The sequence below is a fragment of the Daucus carota genome, chromosome 5 (assembly GCF_001625215.2).
Source record: "Daucus carota subsp. sativus chromosome 5, DH1 v3.0, whole genome shotgun sequence".
Classification (NCBI taxonomy): domain Eukaryota; kingdom Viridiplantae; phylum Streptophyta; class Magnoliopsida; order Apiales; family Apiaceae; genus Daucus; species Daucus carota.
In genome coordinates, this window is record NC_030385.2 from 35,353,566 (window position 1) to 35,377,834 (window position 24,269).

The following is a 24,269-nucleotide window of genomic DNA, read 5'->3' on the forward strand; positions in this document are numbered from 1 at the left end:
ATCCCTCTGGATAGTTTATCTCGTGGGACTAGGTATGGCACGCGTTTCTAAAATTTTCACAAAATGTAATTCATTATTTTAGATTTTTAAAAATAAGAATTTAACATTTGAATATTTATAAAAAAAATAGAGTATGAAATTATATTTTATATATATCTTAAAATATGTGTCAAGTATACAAAAAGCTGCAACAAAAAGAATATTTAATAATAATTTTATATTTACGTGAGTTTGACATTGTTCTTCGAGGCAATACAAAAGTGTTATTACTAATAAAAAGGTGCTCTTGTTGATAGTTTGTGATCCTACATAGATGTAAGTATAATATAAAAAATTATAATTTGATGAGGTTTAATACTATAATTGCTTCTAGTAAAAATTAAGAAAAGCATTTTTTTTCCGGAAAAATATGACGGCAGCTTTCATTTCTAGATAAAATTTAGGTCAATAGTTGTTTTCCAGAAAGTTCTTTCTAATTTTGCGAAAGAAATTTTCACGTATGCCTTAGCAGAGTCTGTGACTAAAAAACCAAAACAATGGCCGAGTTGCACACCCTAGAAACTCTATAAAAAATGTTTTGATTTGAGGTGAAAAAAAGATGTTTACTACTCCCTCCCGTCCCAATAGGTTCTGTATGGGACGAGGAGTACTTGCTACTCCTGTTTTTAAATATTTGACATTTGATTTTTTGGCACATAATTTTAAAAGTTTTGATTGCATACTTAAAATTATTATTTTTTAAATTTTTTTTTAATAAAAATATTAATCTTATATTTTAATTTACAAAAAAAATTAAAAATATTAATTTTAGCTATGTGATCAATGCACTTAAAAATATACTTTTTTTTTTTTTTTGAGAGACTTAAAAATATACTTATGCACAAAATCAAAAGCATATTTGAAAACATAAAGAGTACTAGAGTCCCGATGCAAAGAGCCAAAAACATCGGCACGGAGCAAGTTCTCGCGGGAGTGCGTGTTAAGTGGACCATATGGAAGCATGCATGTACTGTAATCTGTATATATCCACAAAAAATGTTGAAAATGCTCTGTCGCTCTTGTTTATCTGAGAGCATTTCTGATAAACTCTTAGTTCACTCTTAAGTATATTACACTCTCTGAGTATATTACAATATAAAATATGGATTTTTAGTAGATTAATGTGTGTTCATCTTTTATACTCCCTCCGTCCCATTTTAATTGCTTTTGACTTTTTTACACGTTTTAAGATGTTAAAAAAATCATATCTAGACATAATTATTCTTTATAAAATTTATATCAAATAAAAGTTTAGAATCTAAACTTTTATTTGATATAAGAATTGAATTTTTTTATTGAGTATAGATATTGTGTTTTCACACCTCAATATACGTGGGAGAAAGTCAAACATCAGTTAAAATGGGACAGAGGGAGTAATACTCTTCATATTCACTTTTATCCATTTTTCCTATTATTCTTGTACTCTTATGATTGCATATTATGTGGGTGTTTGGGAACCGGGTTTCTGGGCTTAAAAATCTATAAGCCCACTTCTTGCTTTATTGCAGTCAGTGGCAGACCCAGAAATTTTTCTCAGTGGATTTCTTTTTTTATTTTATTAATATAAATAATAAATATTTAATTAAATATTAATATTTAAATTTTTGATATTAATATTAAATGTTAATTTGAAGAACACCGGAAACTAAAAAGTATATATTTAGACAAATATCTTAATAAATACAAGATTTTAAATTATTTGGAACACCAATTGCGCCCAATAGTTAATAAGATTTGTGAATTATTGAGGTAAATTATGAGTTTGATAAAAATTTTAGTGGGTTCCTGCTAAATTTTAAATTAATTTTTATCCGAAATTTACCTTATAATTACATTTCGGCGCGAAGTTGAGTGGGTGCCCGGGAACCCATAGCCAAGGCTATGGGTCCGCCCCTGATTGCAGTGCGTTTGGTTATTAAAAGCACTTAAAATAGGTAAAAGAAGTCGGAGAAGAGACGTTACGAAAGCTGGCTTTTTTTTAGCCATTAGCTTCTACTTCATTTTTTTTTGACAAAATGCATTCAATAAAACTCTCAAACATAGTCAGGACAATTCCCCAAACTGATAATACAACCTGATTGGGAAATAAAATGAGTTAAATAACTAGTCATTCTATTTTTAGATCGCTTAACAAACAGAATATAAATATTCTTGACGATAAAAATGATTATAAAGGTTCCCAAAGCAATCCAGTCGACACCAACAATCTTGAAAATGGTAGCATCACAATTGACCTGCGCACATAAAAAACAGGTGATAGTTCCGTGTTCATACCCGTCAGTTACGCCAATTGAGGTCGGAGATACAGATGTCCCGATATATTGAACAATCTTTTGTTGTGCAAGGTGAGCTTTTGCGATAATCACTATCGTTTCAGATTCAAAACTGGCTTCCCAGATCTCCCGATACACCAATTGAATCATTATCAACGGATCAAAATAACAAAACTGAACACATCAAAACATATTAAAACACACCAATCACTCCAAAAAGAGAGACACAAACCACTCCCAAACGAGAGACATAAAACACCCAAAAAGATGGATGCAAGAATCAAAAATCTCACCCAAAAGATGAAGATTATTGAAAATTATTGAAAGGAAAAACAAGAAAAACAAGAGCGAGGATAATAAGATCTCTTTATTTAGATCGAGTGTATGAAGGTAAAGGCGGAGGGGAGGCGGCGGGTGAGAAGAAAAATGAGAGAAATAGGGGGTCGACTTTCATTAGGGAGGGTTTACAGGGAGAGCTTCTACTTCTTTCTTTTTTTTTTGACGAAAAAAGCAGAATTACTCCATTAAATCAGCCAACAAAATGGAACATAAATTGACAGGGACAGATCCCCTATCAAAAACTCGACCTGGAAATGAGCATGACTCCCTCGCTAAGAAGTGAGCAGCCATGTTAGCAGATCGTCTAATAAAAAACAATACTATGTTTGAATCTTTAAGCATATTTCGACACTCCATAATAACCTTGCCGAAAGGAGATAACATTGGCACCTTGCTCCTTATTGCTTGCACTACTGTCATACAATCTGATTCCACAGCTACAACATCCCATTTGTTTGTTTTGGACCAACTTAGAGCTTCTTTAACCGCGATAGCTTCTGCTAGCTCTGGATTCGCATACTCCTGGTAATGCTCCGATCGTCCTAGAATCACCTTCCCTTCCCAATCTCGAGCCAGCATACCAACACCATAAGATGAGGATTCAGTAAAAGTTGCCGCATCGACCGATATCTTGACTATATCTTTCTGTGGCTTCACCCAGTTACATGCTCCATCTCCTTCTTCTTCGAGCTGAAATAGAGCCTTTGTAGAAAGTTTCTGAGTTTTTGTCCAATCTGCAAGATACTGCTTTGTCGAGTTAACTACTTCATAAACCGACGACCTGACCTTATTCCATACAAAATTATTCCTAGCTTTCCATATATTCCAACACATCGTAACAATTCCCGCATATTCATCTTTTTCTGAAAGTCCCAGAATTTTATCCAGCCATTCTGCAAAAAATTCACACCTTGTATCTACCCATAACAGACCTTTGTCTCCCCAACACTGCGCTGCGAAGGGACATTTAACGAGAGCATGCAGAGTGGTCTCCTCTTCGCCATTACAAACTGGACACATTCTATTAACAGGAACATGCTTTCCATGAAGAGCACTGAGCGTCGGTAAGCACTGTGCAAGAGCACGCCAAATCATATTTAAAATCTTAGGAGGAGCTTTGATTTGCCAGACTTTGCGCCATAAACTACCATTATCAGAAATCTGCCAACGACCTTTTTGAACTTGTAACATCCGATAAGCACTTTCGACTGAATATTCACCCGAATTATCCTTGCACCAATATAAACTGTCTCCACTGGCTTCATCAGTAAGAGTAATCTTTTTGATACACTGCTGATCTCGATTGTTAAAAAGGTCCGCCACAATCTCATCGTCCCAACATCTCCCATCCATCCTCATTATATTTGATACCTTAGCTTGGTCCAGACCTTGTAGCTTCTACTTCTTTTAGTTTCCAATGCTGTTGTTTATTTTTTATTCCTCATATTACATCAAGTTATCTCCATGATTGAATATAAGTATTTTTTTTATATCTAAGATTTTGTCTTCAAGTTTATGAAATACTCAAATATATTAATATTATATATTAATATTTATATAAATTCTTTAACACACTTATAGATTACATAAATAGTTAAATGTGAGACATTTCAGTCCATCACAATATATAGTTTCAAATTATAATTTCACTTATTTACATTATTGATTATGAATAAGTTATAATAACCGAAGTTTGGTTAAATCATTTCGTTCATTCCTAAATTATATTTTTAATATAATCTTAAGAAATAAAAATGAAACTTATAACAAAATGTCAGACAAAGCAAACCAAAAATCATTTTTTAATATAATATAAATATTAATCTAATCTGATATTTTCATCAACTTTTCTCAATTTATTTCGTAAATATCAAATAATTATATTACAAAACTACGAAAGTATACCAACTTATAAGTTAAGTTATCCAAACACTTAAAAAACTTATAAGTCACGTATCCAAACACTTATAGTAGCATATAAGTTTAAACCAACTTCCACTTCTAATCCATTTTTTTATTTTAAACAATAAATCACTCTTTTTAAGCCCAACCAAACGGCCCCTATGTTTAATATTATCTTCCTCTCTCTTTAAATACATGTCTAAGTCTCTAAGAACTAGACAAGTATTTATGTGAGATTTTAAAAGAGAATTCAGTAATTTAAACGAAATATAATATTTTTCGATCTTATTGTATAATTTAGTCTCGTCTTTGAGTCTTTATCTGCCACCCGATGTGTCCTACGTGATTGTATATATGATATAGAAGCGAGACACACGTTGAAGACTCTTATAAAATATATTTATATAATTTCTAATTTTTTTCTTCTAAATAGAATTTTTGTTAATTTCTATTCAGAAACATTTTTTTTAAAATTAAGTTATGAAATTATATTTTATGAAAATTTTAAAATATATGTGAAATAATATAAAAAGCTGCATACAAATAAGTAAGACGGAGACAAACTATTTTATTATTATGTAATGTGTTCGTTTTTAGAATTAATTTCTAAATACTTAATATATGTGTCGAGAATCTAAAAAAAAAATTTAGGGGAGTTTACTAAACCGGTATATATATTTTTAATCGAAATCCTAGAATTTGATGAGAGATATAAAATTAAAACTTATGTAGCCATCAATTTATCACAGTTTTGATCATGTGTATAAGAAGTATCTCGTGGAAACTCTGTATATCAGTGAATATATAATCAAAGATCTTTTACTTTCTGTCAAAAAAAAAAAAAAAAAAAAAAAAAAGATCTTTTACTTCGATTTAAGCATATCTGTGACACAAATTTAAATGTATCTATCCTTTTCGCTAAGTCAACAAAATAAATCTAAATAACTTATTAACGGATATTTAAAATATAAAATACTATTTATTAACTGTATATTGTAATAAGATATGGAAATAATGCAGACAAACATATCCTTCACTTGATTTAATTATGGACCCACTTCCATTTAACTCATCTTTCTTATTGGACCAATTGGCTTGACATTTATGAAAACGACGACGTTTCACAACCAAACTGGCCACAACGCTGTCGTTTTCACCACTACACAAATTTATTTATAATTTTAATATATGAGCATTTTAATGGGGAGCATCTGGTTTTGTATTCCCAACCAACAGTAGCTGCAATCTTTTTGGTCTCCCAATTGTAAAAGAGAGTGGAAGAACAATACAAGATAAAGAAAAAGTTTCAATCTTTTGCTTAAAAATTTAATCTTTAATTTGTTTTCTTTGGTTCGTGCTCTCTGCTGCCTCCATTACTAGTTTCTTGATCTGGGGTTGTTTAATTAAGCTTGAAATTTAGTGGGTCTGGCTTTGATTTTTGTTTAGGGCTGATTGGCACTTTTTCAAGATCCATTTAATTGTATAAAAGGTATGTTTCTATCTTTCTTTCTTTATGTTTTTGTATTGTATGTGTTTTTTTAGTATTAGATTAGGTAAAAGATTAATGTGGGATTGTTAAGTTGAGATCTTATGTATACTTTAATAAGTTATTAAAGTAATTTTTGTTTGATTTTCAACTGATGATTACTGTATGTGTTTCTTGATTTTTAGGTTGAAATTGAAGCATGTGAAGGGAAGTTGTAATGTTTATATATTTAATAAGATGTGTTTTTTGTTGATTTAAATGTTGTGAAGTGGTTGGTTTTGTGATTTGGGGGTGAGGTTAAAAGCTTTGTTTTAGTGGAGTAATACCTGTATTTTTGGATTATTGGGTAAGTTTGGTTGGTGTATACCTATCTGGCTACTGTGGAGATCTGGGAAATTTTTCAGCTTTTATGCCCTATGAAGAGGGCATTTTTCCCTTCCGAATCATGTAAAGATACACATTTTAATCCGGTTATACCCCAATCTTGGCTTCAAGTCGAAAGAGGGAAGCTTTCCAAATTTTCAGCGCAGTCTCCTTCGTCTATGTAAGCTACCAATTACTGTTTTTAATTTTGTTATAAGTCTTTGTTTTTTTAGCTTTATGTGATCTTATAGTTGAAGTAATGGATATGTTTTGGTTGTTGAATGTTGATGTTTGTAGAGAATCTTTTATTAAGGTCCAAGAACCACAAATTCTTCCATTCTTTAAGCCTGTTGATTATGTAGAAGTTTTAGCTCAAATTCATGAAGAACTCGAGTCGTGTCCTCCACATGAGAGGTCAAACCTGTATCTACTTCAGTTTCAGGTATTTAAGGGGCTTGGTGAAGTCAAACTGATGAGGCGAAGTCTCCGATCAGCTTGGGTTAAGTCAAGCACTGTGCATGAGAAACTTGTGTTTGGGGCATGGTTAAAATATGAGAAGCAAGGAGAAGAACTTATTTCAGACTTGCTTTCCTCATGTGGCAAGTGTGTAAAAGAGTTTGGAATGATGGACATTGCTTCTGAACTTCCTAGTGATAAAAAATCATATAATATAAAAGACAGCAAGGCAAATGAGAAACATGTCCCAAGAAATGTCTCTTTTCGGATTGGTAACGAGACTATACAGTGTGACAGGCAGAAAATTGCTAGGCTTTCAGCCCCGTTTCGTGCCATGCTAACTGGGTGTTTTGCTGAATCACATCATGAAGACATAGATTTTTCTGAAAACAGTGTTTCTGCTGCTGGAATGAGAGTGATCAGTGCCTTCAGCCAAACTGGATGTTTGGATGAGGTCCACCCAGATCTTCTGTTAGAAATATTGATATTTGCCAACAAATTTTGCTGCGAAAAGCTTAAGGATGCTTGTGACAGGGAACTTGCTTGTCTGGTTTCCTCTAGGCAAGATGCTATGCAACTCATGGAATATGCTCTTGAAGAAAACTCCCCTGTTCTTGCTGCATCATGTTTGCAAGTTTTCTTACACGATCTTCCTGACTCTTTAAATGACAACCGCATGGTTGAATTTTTAACACATGCTAATAGGCAACATAAGTTAATCATGGCTGGTTCAGCTTCATTTTCACTCTACTGTTTCTTAGGCGAAGTGGCCATGAATGTGGATCCTACCTCAGATGTAGCAGCCCTTTTATTAGAACAACTATTAGATTCTGCTGAGAATCACAGACAGAGAGTGGTAGCATATCATCGGTTGGGATGTGTAAAACTTCTGAGAAAAGAGTACGATGAAGCTGAACGGCTATTTCAGGCTGCTTATGATGAAGGACATATATATTCTGTTGTTGGGTTGGCCAGACTGGCCAACATCAGGGGCAAAAAAAATTGTTCTTTTGAGAAACTGACCGGCATTATTTCTTCTTGTACACCACTTGGATGGATGTTCCAGGAACGTTCACTGTACACCGAAGGTGATGATAGGTGGCAAGATCTTGAAAAAGCCACTGAATTGGACCCCACACTCAATTTCCCTTACATGTATCGAGCCGCATCCTTAATGAGGAAAGAAAACGTTCAGTCTGCTCTTGCAGAAATTAATCGGATACTCGGTTTCAAGTTGGCATTAGAGTGTTTGGAGCTCCGGTTTTGCTTCTACCTAGCCCTTGAGGACTATAAATCAGCCATTTGTGATGTCCAAGCAATTCTTACACTTAACCCAAATTATAGGATGTTTGAAGGACGTGTTGCTGCATCCCAGCTTCGCACCCTTGTACGTGAACATGTTCCTAACTGGACAACTGCAGATTGTTGGCTGCAATTATATGATCGATGGTCTTCAGTTGATGATATTGGATCCCTCTCTGTAATATACCAGATGCTTGAATCTGATGCTGCTAAAGGTGTTCTATACTTCAGACAGTCTTTGCTTCTCCTTAGGTATATTCCTTTACTCTGCTTCATTTAGGCCTTTAATGTTTATATATTATGGTTATTAGTTTTTGACTAGGATAGTAGGATTTTGTTAGGAATGAGGCCTGGGTATGAAATAATTATATCTCAAATTAAGTACTTTAACCTTATGTGGAATTATTTACCTACTTATTGGATATGTTAAGATACTGATGGTGCTGCCTCACTGTTTGACACTTTGTCACCTACGAACACACACACAGATAGATTCATGAGTATGTTCTATAGCTCTTGACGTAAAAGCATGTCTATCTTGAATCTGTGATCTTTTGATAGGCACAATATGCCATTATATGTTACTGTGATGTGATAGTCTCTTGCAAGGAATCAAAGTTTCCATCTTACAATCTTACCTCTGCTGTATATTTCCTTGAGGAATTGCTAAAGCGCATTACTCTGGCCTCTTTCAGTTACTGATTCATTATACTAGATTACCAGAAGACACCGAATGGTCTTTAGTGATAAACTATGAGAACCAAAGCATGAGAGCAATAGTTTTATATTTACATGATCTTAGCACACATACATGCAATTAAGGCATAGAAATTGACCCAAGACTACACAAATGTTACTTCTACTATACTTATCATTATTGGTTATTATTAGTTTGACTTTTTGGAATGCTAAAAGCTTAGATTTCAATTCTCTTTGGTCTTCCAGATTGTTTTTTTATGAACGTGTGTTTGCTTTTTAATACTCCCTCCGTTTCAATTTACATGTCCACTTTTAATAAATAAATTTGTTTCAAATTACATGTCCACTTCAACTTTCAATGCAAAATCATATTTCCAAAATTAATTCTACTCCACATATCTCTTTTTTATATTTCCTAGATCAATCTCACTCCACATATTTTGATCATTTAATGCAATTAATTTGTGAACAACCACTTTTCTTAAATTGTGTAATTTTTTTAAAGTGGACATCTAATTTGAAACGGAGGGAGTATGTATTTTGCTTCATGGTGACTAATAATCTAATACGATGTTATCGTTGCTTCTTCACTGGTTTACAGATTAAGCTGTCCTGAAGCAGCCATGCGAAGTTTGCAGTTGGCTCGCCAGCATGCATCAAGTGAACATGAACGTTTAGTTTACGAGGGATGGATATTATATGATACAGGTCATTGTGATGAAGGACTGCGAAAAGCTGAAGAGTCTATAGCCCTCAAGAGATCTTTTGAAGCCTTCTTTCTGAAGGCCTATGCATTAGCTGACTCTAGTCCAGATCCGTCTTGTTCTTCTGCCGTTGTCTCTCTTCTTCAAGATGCCTTAAAGTGTCCCTCAGATAGGCTACGAAAAGGACAGGTATTTATCTTTCAAAACCTGTTGTAGTCTTCAAGTACTTAAATCCTTATCACATATCAAAACAAAACAGAGTTTATAAATTATACTATCTGGGTGATGAAGACTTGACAAAGACAGACAGATAAAAACTTCAACAAAGTTCAACATATCTGACCTCTGTCTATATGCCCCGGTTGATTAGGGCTTGCTAATAAAAATTAAGTTGTGTCTTCACTTTATTCTAGTCATAGGATATAAATATTTCCTGTGGACATGATTCCTAAGGTTATATTATTCTGAATCTTTGATTTTCCAGGCCTTGAACAATCTGGGCAGTGTTTATGTTGATAGCGGAAAGTTAGACTTAGCAGCTGATTGCTACATCAATGCCTTGAAAATTCGTCACACTCGAGCACACCAAGGCTTAGCTCGTGTTCATTTCCTTAGAAATGACAAGGCCGCTGCATATGAGGAAATGACCAAACTGATTGAAAAGGCCCGGAATAATGCATCTGCTTATGAAAAGAGATCAGAGTACTGCGAACGAGACGAGACAAAGGCAGATCTAGAGATGGTCACCTTTTTAGATCCACTTCGAGTATATCCGTACAGATATCGAGCTGCAGGTCAGATCACCTACCCTCAGTTTAGCTCATTGTAGGTCCTTTAGTTCTCATTATGTCGACTGAACAAGTTGCAAGCCTTGAACCAACAAATTTTACCTTCTACAAAAGTAGTTACCTGAATCATACAGAAGAGAATTAAGCAAAAATTATTTTGTTCTAAACTTCACATAATGGTTGCAAGATCACTCTGACAGTGTCTCTGCTATTTTTAGTAGAGCATTAAGTAGAACTTCGTTGTGACCCTGCTTGTATAGATTTCCTTGTTTGTCAATTTTACCACGGAAATGATCACATGAACAGGTAATTGGTTCTGCATATAAAACTAAAGATAATTAGAGTAATTTTTGTTGGAGAAAAAGAAAAGGACGAAATGCTTATGGTAACTGATCTTTAACTTGGACAACAATAGTTATAGCTACTTCAGCATTAGCATGAAGCATAGATTCTATCTTTTAGTATAAACCATTTCTTAGCATTAGACTACTTGCCATGCCCCAAGGGCATTACAATCTTTTCCTTCCAGTTTTTCCCATGCATCTATGCTTCTAAAGTGCGTAAAATGTTACACTCACTTTCACTGCTCTTACAGTTTTAATGGACAACCAGAACGAGAAAGAAGCCATAGCCGAACTAACGAGGGCTATTGCATTCAAAGCAGACCTTCACCTTCTACATCTACGCGCAGCTTTTCATGAGCACATTGGTGATGTTCTTGGCGCCTTACGAGACTGTCGAGCTGCTCTCTCAGTTGACCCAAATCATCAAGAGATGCTGGAACTGCATAGCCGAGTAAACAGCCAAGAGCCATGAACCAAACACAAATAGAAGAAATGGTCTATAGAATTGGAAGGTGGGGGAGTGAAAATTTATCTATTTTGAAATGTTGTCACTGGTCTATGATTCTAGTGAAATACATGTCTTGTTTTCCTCTTTTTACTTCTAAAGTCTTGTAACTGTCTTTACCCATTTTGGCACATACAGATTAGTCAAAATTGAAATCGGTGTTGGCTTCTTATTATATTATTTTCAACTTGTTTCTGATGCATAATTTTCCATAGCATTTTACCTAAAAGTTAAAAATGCCCACAAAAATATGAATTACGACATAAAATTTGTCATTACGACTGTGATATAATAATTTATTTTTGAAAAATAGTTTTATGTCAAATTGGGGTAAAAAAGTTCCATTGCCGGGAATCGAACCCGGGTCTCCTGGGTGAAAGCCAGATATCCTAACCGCTGGACGACAATGGATTATGAGAGGAAAATGCTTAGTTTCTTATATAACTTACTGATTTCATAAATGGCAGGGTGGTGTGAAATGTTTGCGACCGACACGATGTTTATATTATTTTTCATTTGCTCTTGTTAGTTGTTAAATAAACACCTTGCAAGATTATTTCCCAAAGTGTCCGGGCCCTTTTGACTTTTAAACAGAAATGAGAATCAGTAATTAATCGAAGGATACGAAATACTAAAAATTTCATTCTAATGGTGCGAGTTAAATTTTGAAATTACACTAACAAAGAAAAATAACAGACAACATATGATTGGTTGGGAGACAATAAAAGATTGGTAACATATGATTGATAGTATGACTTCCTCAATTGAAAGTTCATCGAGCTCTTTTCAAACTAGGAGCATGAAGGGATTGGTAGAGGATTCCAACTGACCTCGTTTTGATAGGTAAAAACAGACTGTTAGTTTACTAACAACTGATTTTGTAAGATTTATAAGTGATCCAGATCAGATAATTGACATATTGATATGAGATGTTTGTCACTCTACCATCATGATAAGTGATTCGACTTAAAATTTTAAAAGTCTATTAAATCTAAGGCGAGAACCCAAATTTATGGATGATAAACCCGAATTTTATTAGAATCGCTCTTCTTGCAAGCAAATTTTAATTCTATGTACAATTATATTATTGCTTAATGATAATACCATTCTCGCTAATTTATGTTAAACGAATTGTTTTATGATATGAAATACATTGATCGTTTTATCTGTCATATATTAATAAAATATACAACGATATGATGTATATAAATACCTTCTCTACCCACACCATATATCAGTGTGGAGATTTATAAAATTATTATGATTGAAAAAAAATTATGCCTCACAATAAAATTAAAAGAAGTATAAGACCAACAAAAAAAACTATTAAATAACTATTCTAAGGATTTCAGATAGTAGGTGTAAGACAAATCATATATCAATATAGCGAGCTCCCGAAATATTGTTCTATGTATCGATATTCTCTCTTTTAAGTCATCGAAAAATAACTTTTTGTTTCTAATAAAAAGGTTATGAACATTAATCATATCTCATTTTTTATGTTATCTCTGATAATCATGACTCTAATCTAGAATGACAATCGGGCCGGATGAAATTGGATATGTCTATATCTAAAAAATAATACCCAAACGCGATCCGACGGATTTCGAGATGGATTCGGCTATTTTTGAAACGCAAAATATTTGGCTTGAATATCCAAAATACCTAAAACCCGAAACTTGACATCCGAAATTAAAATTTTAATACAATAATAACATTGTACTAAATAATATTGGAAAATAAGCATCTTATTTATTTGAAGATTACAGTACACAAATGTACATCAATTAATAATCATTCAACATCTCGTCGAGTTTATAATTTCTAATTAATTTCGAATATTCATTTTAACCAGAGCTTCTATTTGAAGAAATGTATTTATTTTAAACCATGTTATCTAACCAGAGTTACTGGGAATGGACGGGGTGACTGTAATTTACTTACAAGACATCCGTTTAGGTTTTTGGATTTCTTAAAAGGTTCGCTGTGTAAAACTTAAATATCAATAACTCCATCCTCCCCTAAGTATTGAATTCGGGAATTAATATATCTGCCATGAGATGTAGGTTTTAGCTTTAATGATCCGAGTTCCTGCGCAGCATAAAGAAAGCAGCTGACAATTTTATGAAAAGAACCAAATCTACAATTAACTAGTAGGTGTCATATAAAATGCATGTAAATCTGGCTGATGAGTGTGAATGTAAAAATAATGTTGCACCTAGCTGCTGCCTACAGCCTATACATACATGCATAACACACACATTGTACGTCTAAAAACCAAGGTTATAAAAATCGGAACTCGGTCCACTCGGTTTGGTTTCGGAAAAATGAGTACTCGGAACTCGGGAGAGTACTCGGAATGAGTTATCGGATTACTAATCGGGTATTTTTTTTAATTAATTTTTTTCTCATATATGGTTATATACTGATTAATAATAAAACTATATGATAATATTAATATTTTAATAACACACTTGAAATAATGAAGTTCAAATAAAAGTTACTTGTTTAATAGTTTTTGACATAATAATCATTCACAGGTTTTAATGATAAAACACACATACTTTTTAATTAATGTCAATATTTTATAAAGAAAGACCAAAACATATATAAATTTACGTTTATTCTCTTTTGAAATAATTTTCAAATAAAACAATAAAAAATTGATAAGTGAAACTCGGATTTGACCTCGAGTGCTCGGAGTCAAACCGAGTTTTGACCGATTTTTTTATAAATCGGTTTTGAACCCGATTACTCGGAACTCGGATCGGACGAGGGGTTAAAAACGAGTACTCGGAATGAGTACTCGGCTGACTCGGCGATTTTTAGAACACGGCTAAAAACACACACTAGAATGATTTTTTCATTGCTCCATGTGGGTTGCTGCTGGTTAAAATTTAAACGAATCAGTCCTTGGGTACCTGAGTGGTGAGATTTTGTGCTAGTAGGGTTAGCATACCAAGGAAAATTTAAAAGAATATGAATAGATATGACTGTGATATATGCATAGGGTTTCAGAAGTAATTCAAAATGTAAATAGTATACAGTCTGTAAAAATAAGAAAATAAACGAGGAGGACCACTCCATCTCTTAGCCTACCACTGATATGTAGCTCTGCATGCTATATAAGCTACTACTACTTCGAGATTGGGAAATTTCAAACTTGGCTTGTTTAGATTTAGTGCGCGTTTGTTTCGGACTTATAAGTCCAGCTTTTGAATTATAAGTTATGAGCACTTATTCGTATCGTTTGTGTAATAAGTCGAAAAACACTTATAAAAAGCTAAGAATGCTAGCTTTTGTTTCAGGGCTTCTACTTATTTCCCAAACACTTTAATCACTTATAAGTCTTATTTTGTTTCTAACTTCTACTCCACTTATTTATTTTAAGTAAGAAGCACTTATTTTAAGTTCACCCAAACGGCCCCTTCATTTATGCTAAAGGTCTTCTTGATCAAGATTAAGCTCTCAATTAATTAGCATGTCAAATACTTAATACATGTTGCCATAAGTAATATTAGTGTCATAGGAGTATACAAATACAGCAGCTTTGATTTATGCTAGGGAGGAGATGCCAAAATCAAAAGTAAACGTCCAAATTATAAATAGTTAATTGCAGTGTTTAACAGGAGCAGAATAGTCTAGTGCATGTTTTAAGGTGCATAAATAATTAAGATTATCACATGTAATCACGTTTCCATGTGTTGACCTTTTCAATATCCAGTTTTGCTAGCTCACATTTTCCATTATATATCCTCTCGCTGTCGCGAACCTTCATTCGTTAATGTACTTGGTCAATTGATTGGGGAAATGATAAATGAATTCGAATCTTATTTTTGTCCTTTGGCGCAACATGAAGTTAATGTCCCGACCAGCTTTGTGATGAACGTTTTGAATTTGCATCAGGCCTTTCCACATGAGCCCACTTTGGAGCATCCGAAGAGTTCTTAGTAAAAAAGAACGAGTTAACATATGAAAAAAAAAATTATAGATAATCATTTTAAAAAATCACACTTCAATCGTATACATCACTTATCTATAATTTAAAAAAATCCTAATAATTATATTTGTCGAGCTGGTAATTAACTACACATCATTTATTACTATATATATTAAATTAATATATTTTATTTATAATAATTTAAATATTAATAACATATTATTTTAAAATTATAGTCAACCAATATATTCAATATCATCGATGTACAATGTCTCGGACGTTCAATAAATTTTACATAAAGTCTTATAGTTTCAATTTAGCAATGATTATACCCAACTCACCAAAGTCGTTTGGTTCGCCGATTAGTGTGAGGTTGAAATGAGGAATCGTGTTAAATCGGTGTAGGATTAAGTATCATATCTGTCTGTTTGGTTGAATACTGGAGTCGATATATTCTTTTTTTTAATTTATTAATTATATTAATTAAAAATATTAATAAAATTATTATGATGATATGTTTTTGCCGCATTGCCGATTGTTGTATTAAATATTAATATTTAATCAGTTAAATACAGACAAAAAAATCAAAAATGAAATTGATTGTCATACATTCATCTCATACCCACCTTCCCTCCTAAGTATTAAAAACATATATCTTAGGGTTTCAGATATAAGTTTTAAGTAAAATCTAGTTTTTTAGCAGAAAAAACCATAAGCGCTTGTGCTCAAACAAGCTCTGCATAATGCTAGCTTATAAATATTTAAAATTTTATCGTTTATATCTTAAATTTAATTGAAGTCAAATAATCAAATAGATAATATATCTATATTATTACTTTAAAATGATAATATGAAATAATTATAAATAACATTAATGTATTTAGTTCAAACATATCATCGTTGTATATTAATAATTATTATATAATAATATTATTTTTTTTATATGTATGGAAAATCGGTTTTTAGTTAGAAATCTAAAAAAGATAATGTGTTTTAGTTAAAAAAGGTATTCCCTCTGTCCCTCTCATTTCTTTAAGTTACTTTTTGGCACGCTTTTCCACTTTCATTTAAAGTATAGTTCCACAATATATTTTTTTAATTTTTTTTCGCTGAATAAAAGTTTGATGTTTAAACTTTTATTCCAAAAAAGAAAATTTTAGAAATAAATTATTAAACTATACTTTATACGAGTCTCAAAATGCGTGCAAACAGTGAACGTAAACAACCTAGGGGGACGGAGGGAGTAGTTGTTATGTTATCAGATGTTATGTTTAGAAAATTGAGTTTTTTTATTTAGAAAATATAGAAGAATAATAATTTTAATTAAAAAAGATATTAATTATTAAAAAGGCGAAAATTCAGCTTAAGTAGGGACCGACGTACCAAACTTTTAACGTTGTGACTTTAATAGTATAATATTGATACTATTTACACTAATATATACTCCCTCCGTCCCTCTGAGTTATATAGGGGGACGGGGACGCGGCACGGATTTTAATGCTCCTGAAAAGTATAGTTCTATAACTTATTTTTAAGATTTTTCTTTTCTGAATAAAAGTTTGAATGTTATATTTTTATTCAGAAAAAGAAAATTTCAAAAATAAGTTATAGAACTATATTTTATAAGAGCATTGAAGTGCGTGTCGAGCAGTGAAAAAGAAACGTATAGAATTAAATGAGACAGAGGGAGTATAACATTTGAACTAATTTTAGACTTTTAGTGCCTAATTGTAATTTTTGAATATTCCCAGGTCTTGGTCCGAAACTTTAAAATGAAATGGGACTCATGCTAGCCCTAGCTAGCAGCAAGAGTGCAAGAGTCTTAGCAGCAGTAGCCCAGTCCTCTCTGCCTCTAACCCTAGTAGCCAGCTAATTGAGTACACACAGAGCTGGTGTATGAACACATTGAAACAGTAGTCCAAATTAATTGTGTATGTGGAGTCACCCCGGCCCAGACAGGCTCCCTGCCAGGCCGCCCTAGTCTTCTACCACCTGTTAACTTTAAACAAGAAATTACTGTGCCCTCTTAGCTGTTTAGTTCACTTTCACTCTCTTTCTTAGCTGCCCACATGCACCCCCCGAGTACTTAATTGTTTTCTCATTAATTAATTTACTGTCTGTGAAATGTCAACTCTCTTGCTAAGTCTCAATATGTCCAGGTTCACCACTATAAATAATACTGTAACTGTACTGCCCCCTTCATCTTCAACTTATCCTCCATCAAACCTCTCTTTGCTTTCCCACCACTATTTCCTAATCTCCTACATGTTTAATTTTAGTTTTTTTCATGTCCCCAAGGGAATAAGTGAAGCTGCCAGCATGATCTATCTAGCTAGCCTTGGTTTTGGCATTACATTGTTTGATGGTTTGGTCTAGTTTGAGCATGAGATTCATATGTTTTATGTACATGTAAAGCAACCCTTGCTGGCTAGTTAGGTCATGCTCGGACAGCCTCACTCATTCCTGTTTGGAGGACCCAGAAGATAGATTTGAGGTAAAATCAAACAGAAGAATCACTGTAAGTACATTTCTTCTTCTATGCAACACTTGATAGTGCTTTTTGTTTTGTGATAAAATTTATGCGCGCGTGTGCATATGTGTCCGTACAGTATTTAACATATTGCAATGTCGAAACCAATTAATTGTAGATCTTCAGAACCTTTTTTCATAATAAGAAATTTCTCCGGAAGTTACTAATTTAATTTATATTCATTAAATTGTAGTGTGTGTAAATGTTATTACAGGGGCAAGTGCATGCACAGACAACCCGGTGGCCAGTAAGGAAGTGAATCAAGTGAATAAGAAGCAAGCTAGGGGATTCTCATCTTGTCGAACCACTCAAAGGCAACAACTATTCTACCCAACGCCCAGACTGGAGTTCTCCGGAAGTTACTAATTTAATTTATAAAATATCTATAATAGTAATTGACAAGTGATTGTTGAAATTAGCAGTTTTTCTAGCAGTGAACTTTTCCGCGTATTTAAAAAACTTATTCCATGTATTCATAAAAAAAAATTAGGTATTATGTCTTTCGACTATAATATTCCATCAATTCTTAAGATGCGGGCCTTTAAAATTTTCCTCTAGAACGTTTAATACCAATTCATTCTCGTCACAAGTAACAGATGGTTTGTATTGCGTATTTGTTTTTGGATTTACAATTAATGTTTAAGATGAATAATACAAATCAATAATGTAATTACATATTAGATATTTTTACACAAAATGGATAACTATAATAGAACCATATTTTTAAGATGCCTCAAGAATAGTTTAATGCACAAATTAAGCTTATATTAACAAGGTCGACTACAGAAAGAAACAAGTGATTGAGATCCTAAAACTAAGAAACTCCAGAGGAGTGTGCTTGTTGGTAGTGTAGTGGTGTGATCCTATTTAAAACGCCTGGTGCAAGCTAGGACCACTGTCAGCCATCTGCTTTTGGCTAGCTCACCAATTTTCTTGTAATACTTTTCAGTCCCTAATAATATCAAAATTATTATTAAACCAGCAGTGCAGTACTACTATTGCTAGCTAGCACCAATTGCAAGAATATATTGCATCTTCTTCCTTGCTGCTTCCTCTATATATGTCCCTTTCCTTTGCTCTTTAACAATAATTCGAGGCAACATGAAATACTCTCCTTCCTTCACTCAGTCTGTCTATAGTTCTCACATAGTAATATTCGGTTATTTTCAAGTTTTTGTTAGGTAATGTGAATTGTGATGCACCAAAAGTTGAAGCTGCCAGCATGATCTTAACTTTCCGAGAGCAATGAGGAAAGATCAGATCATATGGCTGCTTCATCTGTTGATGGTATCACACCAGTGTGACCTCCACAATGAATGACTCGACCCGGAGAGGAATCGAGCTGTTCGTGAACAAACTCGAGTTTAAGTACGACTCGACCGGTTCGGTTCCTGTTCTTTTATGACAGGAGAATATTTGAATATATTTATAGAGATATATTCGTGTATGTTATGATTCCCACCTTCCAACTTGTGAAAGGAAACCCTAGGGGAGTAGGCAGCTAGGATGGCTTATGCTAGCTTAATTCAAATGCATGAGTCTCTATAACAGTACAGTACAAGAGGGTACGATGTCTTTAAATTATTTGGCAGCAATTTTTTGTGAGTACTATTCACCCTTGTGAAAGAAGAGTTGTTACTGTTTATGATCAAGGAAATGTACAACGGATCCAAACTCTTCATTTATTTGTAGATTCTTGACATCTTATCGACAGAGATTTCAAGTCTTCCCATTTTTAAACTGTTATTCAATTGGCCTGAGTTCAAATCGAGTCAAATTTTCCTTCGTGTTTTCCTCCAAATACCAAACAGGCTCGTGTAAGTTTCAAGAACTAAAAAAATTCTCATGGCCTTGCGGATAATTTAATTAGTCGATACGATAAGATAGCTCAGGTAGCAAGGGCTTATGTCTTGAGGTAGCTCAGCTCAATTAGTGAGAGCTTATCTCTTGTAGTCCAGTTCGATCCTCATTCATAGATTTGTAACAAGGGTTTTTGTGACAATGGGCATACAATAAACACTGTCCATCAACATTTATGATTGAAAAAGCAATCAAAATTTGACACATAACTACTTACCGTATGTCAATGAACACACTATAGAAAAATCGTGATAACAAATAGTCTGCTTCATAAGTATTGGAAGCAAGTCATAGCCTTCACAATGCTTTTAGTAAAAGAGAGTAGTGAGAACCCCAGCACAGTCTTTCAGCTGTGGCATTAATAGCAGATAGTAGTAGCTTTGCAATGTAAAGTACTTCATTTCCTCGTCTATTGTCTGAACAAATCATGAAACAATAACATATATCAGAGCCCATTCTTGCACATGTGAAACAGTGAAAGCATGTCCTCTAGTTGCTAGTCTCATTTTGAGGTTTAGTTGAGCAGCCTTCAATTCACCTAAACTAACAGAGGATCAAGGGGACAAAGAAATTAGTCTCTTAACAATGCTTTTCCAGCTCTCTCTACTCTACAAGACATGATTCCTGCAAGTGTTGAGTTCTATTATTATGTACTATGTTAGCCTCATGAGTAAAGACTTTATCTTACCCTCATGAGTAAAGACTTGATCGAGTTGCAACTACTAGTCTTCTAGACTGGACTGGGTGTTTGTCTAAAATCGAAGCACTCATAAATAAGGAAATGAAACAAAAGTCAGTTACATATTGTAACAAAAAACTGGATTATAGTGCATCTCCATTCTCCAGCATCTAGCTGAAATATACACAATACTCTGATTTCTCTCCATCCAACCTTTCAATCATATCTGTAAATATTGTAAACACCTCCAGCATCGGGTTGAAATATATGTACACAAGTGCATTGCTCTCTTTTGAACCCTTTCGCCATATTCGTCTACCATCAGGAACGACTAGATCCTTCAGCCACGTGTAGATGAAGCACATTACGAGAGCAAATCAGCTTGCAGGCTTTTGAATTCCAAAACCTTCCACCTGCAATAATAAAGCGAATCACGGTCAATCTTTCATTTTTGAGAATGCCAAAAGAGTATGTAAACAAACTGGAGATGGATACAGCAAATTCACCAAATGAACAACTTTTTTTTTTTTTATCAAGATTAAAATGGTTTCCAAGACCAGTAAAGTGACAAAAAGATAAGAATAACATTTTAGTCAAATGTTGTCAAACCCACAAAGATACCCACAGTGGCGTACTACAATATTATATGGGTACTGAATTTGATTCTACAAACATGAGATATCAAAGTCAACATACAATCTCACATTGCATTTTTTAGGACATGTAAACCATAGGAAAAGCGAGAACAACCCATGATCAGCCCATGCCTATGAACCCCGCAAGGCCGCAACACCATTCTGAAACAATCCTTTATAGCTTAACATTCCCAAATCCAGCCTTATCAAACCACTAAATATACTCTCCTTCCTCTTTATGAGCATCAACACATCTGTGAGAGAACAAGACGTCCAAAAAGTAAGGTAGCATGTCCAATTAAACTTTACACATGCTTTCCCTCCCAATTTCAGTACCCATACTTCGCTGATTCCCTGTTGAGAATCTGGCGAATACTCAATAATGGGAACTAGTGGGATTGTGGGAAGACTACGAGGAATACTATTAGAGATAGATATCAATGTGAAAAATCTCTGTAGCTGTTCAACTTGAAGTCTTAAATAGACATGTAGTTACTATTCATTGTAACAACCATATCTTGAACCTTGTACGCAGTTCTGTGTTATTCACCACAAGGGCATACCCCCTCCCCCCTCCAGATAAAATGTGTCAAAAAGATCGCAAGAGTTTTTAACATGCAAGTCTTGTTAAATATTTAGGCAAAACATTGCTATGCATAGAAATTAGAAGCACTAATGATGGCTCTCTGCATAATCTTTGTATTACAATTGCAATTTTTAGTTAAATAAAGCAATCCGATAATATGAATTCAGTTGTCACAGAGCTCACTTTTAAGTTTAATCCACTTCTCAGTACATGCATTTAGAAAACATAATAAATACTCTTCAATTACTGGTATTTATAGCCTTAATTTCTTATATTTTTATTCTCAAATAGAATCTTAGTACTAGGCATAGGCAGACAATGTGATTTCTTATTGTGATTCTTTAATTTCGAATGTCAATGCTAATGAATAAACATGTCAAAACCAAACATCAAGGATAGCTAATAACACACAATAAGAAATAGGACTAGTATCATACTCCCTCCATCCCATTTTAAGTGTCCTGTTTGACTTTTGAATGGTCAAATTGACCAAATTTTGACTGATTTTTACATATATAATATAATTTTTAAAAATTAAAAAAATTATGTCACTATAATGTACATGCAATATACTATAAAATGTAATTTTTAGTTTTTTAAAATAGTAACGAATTTGTGCTTTATGCTTGGTCAAAAGTTGGTCAATTTGACCGTTAAAAGTCAAAACAGGACACTTAAAATGGGATGGAGGGAGTATTAAGCAAGCAACACATTTATATACACTTTCCTATAACAAAAATTTTAACAAAACAAAGGAATTATTGTAGCACCTCAAGGACAGACGTAATTTTTGAAGAAGAATCGAACTAAAATAGACTTATAACCTTGACAACTACAAACATTGCAAAAATGTAGAGCGCAAATCAGATGACCAAATCAAGAAGAACAGCTTTATAAATTATACCTGCAGCCGATAGGCATCAATCAGGTCTAAACGGAAGCTCCTCCACATCTCCCTCGATTATCTCTTCTTAGGTTCCTTTTGCTTAGCTTTGGCAAGCTGATGGGAGACTGGTCAAGAGTAGTTGGCATCCACAAGTTTTACGATACCCAGAGTAGTGACCCCTGACCCTCCACCAACATCAACCACTTTCAGATTCCTATTATTCTAATCAGCAAGTTCAAGTGCATCATCTCTCAACACTTTCTTGTTAATATAAACCTAGGCTGTGAAGATGGTCTTGCAGTTGAAGCACTACATTTGGTGCAAAGGTACTACTTTCACTACCATGATTAGTATAACTAAGCTTAACGAAAGGCATTGTATGCAGATACGACTTAACAAATCTAGCACACATGAGGTTATACCTCTAGTGAGAGATTTTCAGCAACACTCAAAATTGAAGAAACTATACCAACACAACACTCACCAATTAAATCACTCATATCAATATGATTTATGAAGCATATAATCCAAAGAAATTAACTTTAGGCCAAACAATATAGTTCCATTTATATAATACATAAACATCAAATATCACATATCATCTCAAATACTTACAGCCTTACACCGAGATGAAAAACAACTTATGTCACTAGCCATTTATATCAAAATCCAACAGATCACCTAAAAACTCACCACCTCTATAACTGAAGATCAAATTCTTACACCCTGAAGAAAAACCAAAACTTGCATCGCTAGCCCTTCAAATCAATATCCAAATGATCCCCTATCAACTCACCACTTTTATACCTTACCAAGAACTTCTCAGTGTATCACTAGCCTTTTATATCGACATCCAAATGATGACCCAACAATTCACTACCTCGATAACTCGAAACAGCAACTTGAGACCTCAAAAACTCAAACCCCACACTCTGACTCCCCATCAAAGTAGCTAACCAAACCAACTTCCCCACACTCCTCCTATCCCCGTTCCTCCAGTCCACTGCAACCCTCGCATCTCGAAACACACTCACACACTTCTCCCTCGCAAAGCTCACACACTTCCCCCTACTTTCTTCAACACACCTCTCCATTTCTCGCACCTCACAGGCCTCCCTCTCTCTAAAATCTTGATTGGAGAGTCCAATCAAGGGTTTCCACCAGGGGGGTTTGCATTTGTGGGAGGCGGCAATGGAGCATCCGACCCGCGACCCGGATTCGCATTGGTGGGTGATTTGCGATTGACAAGAGGAGAGAGATGAGGACCAGGATTGGGGGTCTGGGAAGGCGAGGAGGAAGGGTCCGAGAGATGGGTCGTCGGGTCGGGAAGCGGGTATGGGTTGGCGGAGGAGAGGGAGGGGAGCGGGGAAGGGGATTAGGGTCGATGATGCCGAGTATTCTTCCATGTTTGCTGCCATTGTCGAGGGTGAAGACTCTTGAGTCCAAATATGAGTGAATCGGTAGCGGCTCTGTTTTACAAGTCGCCCATTAATTATGGATCATCTATTAATCCAGCCGAATTGATGAAATATTTAATTATTTAATTAATTATGATCGATTAATTTCAATTAATTTCTGATTAATCCAACAAACCGAATTAAATCCGATTCATACTTTTTATGACACTGGACTAAGAATATATTTATTAATTCATAACTAAATTGCAAGAAGATATGTAATTGATTTTTGAGTTATCATTTTATGCTTATATAAAAAAAATAAAGAATTTAATTAGGTAATAAAAATTGATAGTGTCAAATCTTTTATTTAAATTTGCAATTTTTTAAATATATTTTTCAATTATTGAAAAACTCGTAGCATTCACAAAATGCTAGTATGACATTATTTACTTTGCTCTGTTTAAAAAAATCTAGAGCAGAGTCTCTCCCCTTTTCTCCTTAATTATTTACTTTGGTAACTCCCGAGTATTCAACAATAACAAGAAGAGGTTTC

The 24,269-nt window shown here is 33.9% G+C and overlaps 2 protein-coding genes, 1 long non-coding RNA gene and 1 other non-coding gene across 5 annotated transcripts; 2 read left to right on the top strand and 2 right to left on the bottom strand.

Annotated features, from left to right (window-relative positions):
* Positions 1–5,755: 5,755 nt before the first annotated feature.
* LOC108223164 (ETO1-like protein 1) lies at positions 5,756–11,387 on the top strand. The gene is made up of 6 exons (XM_017397282.2): positions 5,756–6,042; positions 6,225–6,583; positions 6,700–8,412; positions 9,461–9,752; positions 10,048–10,357; positions 10,947–11,387. Exons 2-6 carry the CDS (start codon positions 6,456–6,458, stop codon positions 11,165–11,167), a joined length of 2,664 nt encoding a protein of 887 aa, XP_017252771.1. The 5' UTR covers positions 5,756–6,042; positions 6,225–6,455; the 3' UTR covers positions 11,168–11,387.
* Positions 11,388–11,539: 152 nt separating this feature from the next.
* On the bottom strand, positions 11,540–11,611 carry TRNAE-UUC (transfer RNA glutamic acid (anticodon UUC)). The gene has a single exon. It is a non-coding gene; the product is annotated as a tRNA-Glu (tRNA).
* Positions 11,612–17,361: 5,750 nt separating this feature from the next.
* LOC135152955 (uncharacterized) lies at positions 17,362–18,182 on the top strand. Of its 2 annotated transcripts, none has more exons than XR_010292322.1 (2): positions 17,362–17,658; positions 17,864–18,182. It is a non-coding gene; the product is annotated as an uncharacterized LOC135152955 (long non-coding RNA). The 2 variants fall into 2 exon arrangements; XR_010292321.1 differs by having other exon boundaries at positions 17,885–18,182.
* A 4,657-nt stretch (positions 18,183–22,839) lies between these two features.
* On the bottom strand, positions 22,840–23,800 carry LOC108220617 (uncharacterized). The gene has a single exon (XM_017394430.2). It carries the CDS (start codon positions 23,732–23,734, stop codon positions 23,150–23,152), a length of 585 nt encoding a protein of 194 aa, XP_017249919.1. The 5' UTR covers positions 23,735–23,800; the 3' UTR covers positions 22,840–23,149.
* Positions 23,801–24,269: the final 469 nt, after the last annotated feature.

Coding starts and splice junctions, on each gene's coding strand:
- LOC108220617 (XM_017394430.2), bottom strand. CDS start 23,734: ATGGCAGCAAACATGGAAGAATACTCGGCATCATCGACCCTAATCCCC.
- LOC108223164 (XM_017397282.2), top strand. CDS start 6,456: ATGAAGAGGGCATTTTTCCCTTCCGAATCATGTAAAGATACACATTTT. Junction 6,584..6,699: donor GCGCAGTCTCCTTCGTCTAT/GTAAGCTACCAA, acceptor TGATGTTTGTAG/AGAATCTTTTATTAAGGTCC. Junction 10,358..10,946: donor GTACAGATATCGAGCTGCAG/GTCAGATCACCT, acceptor CTGCTCTTACAG/TTTTAATGGACAACCAGAAC.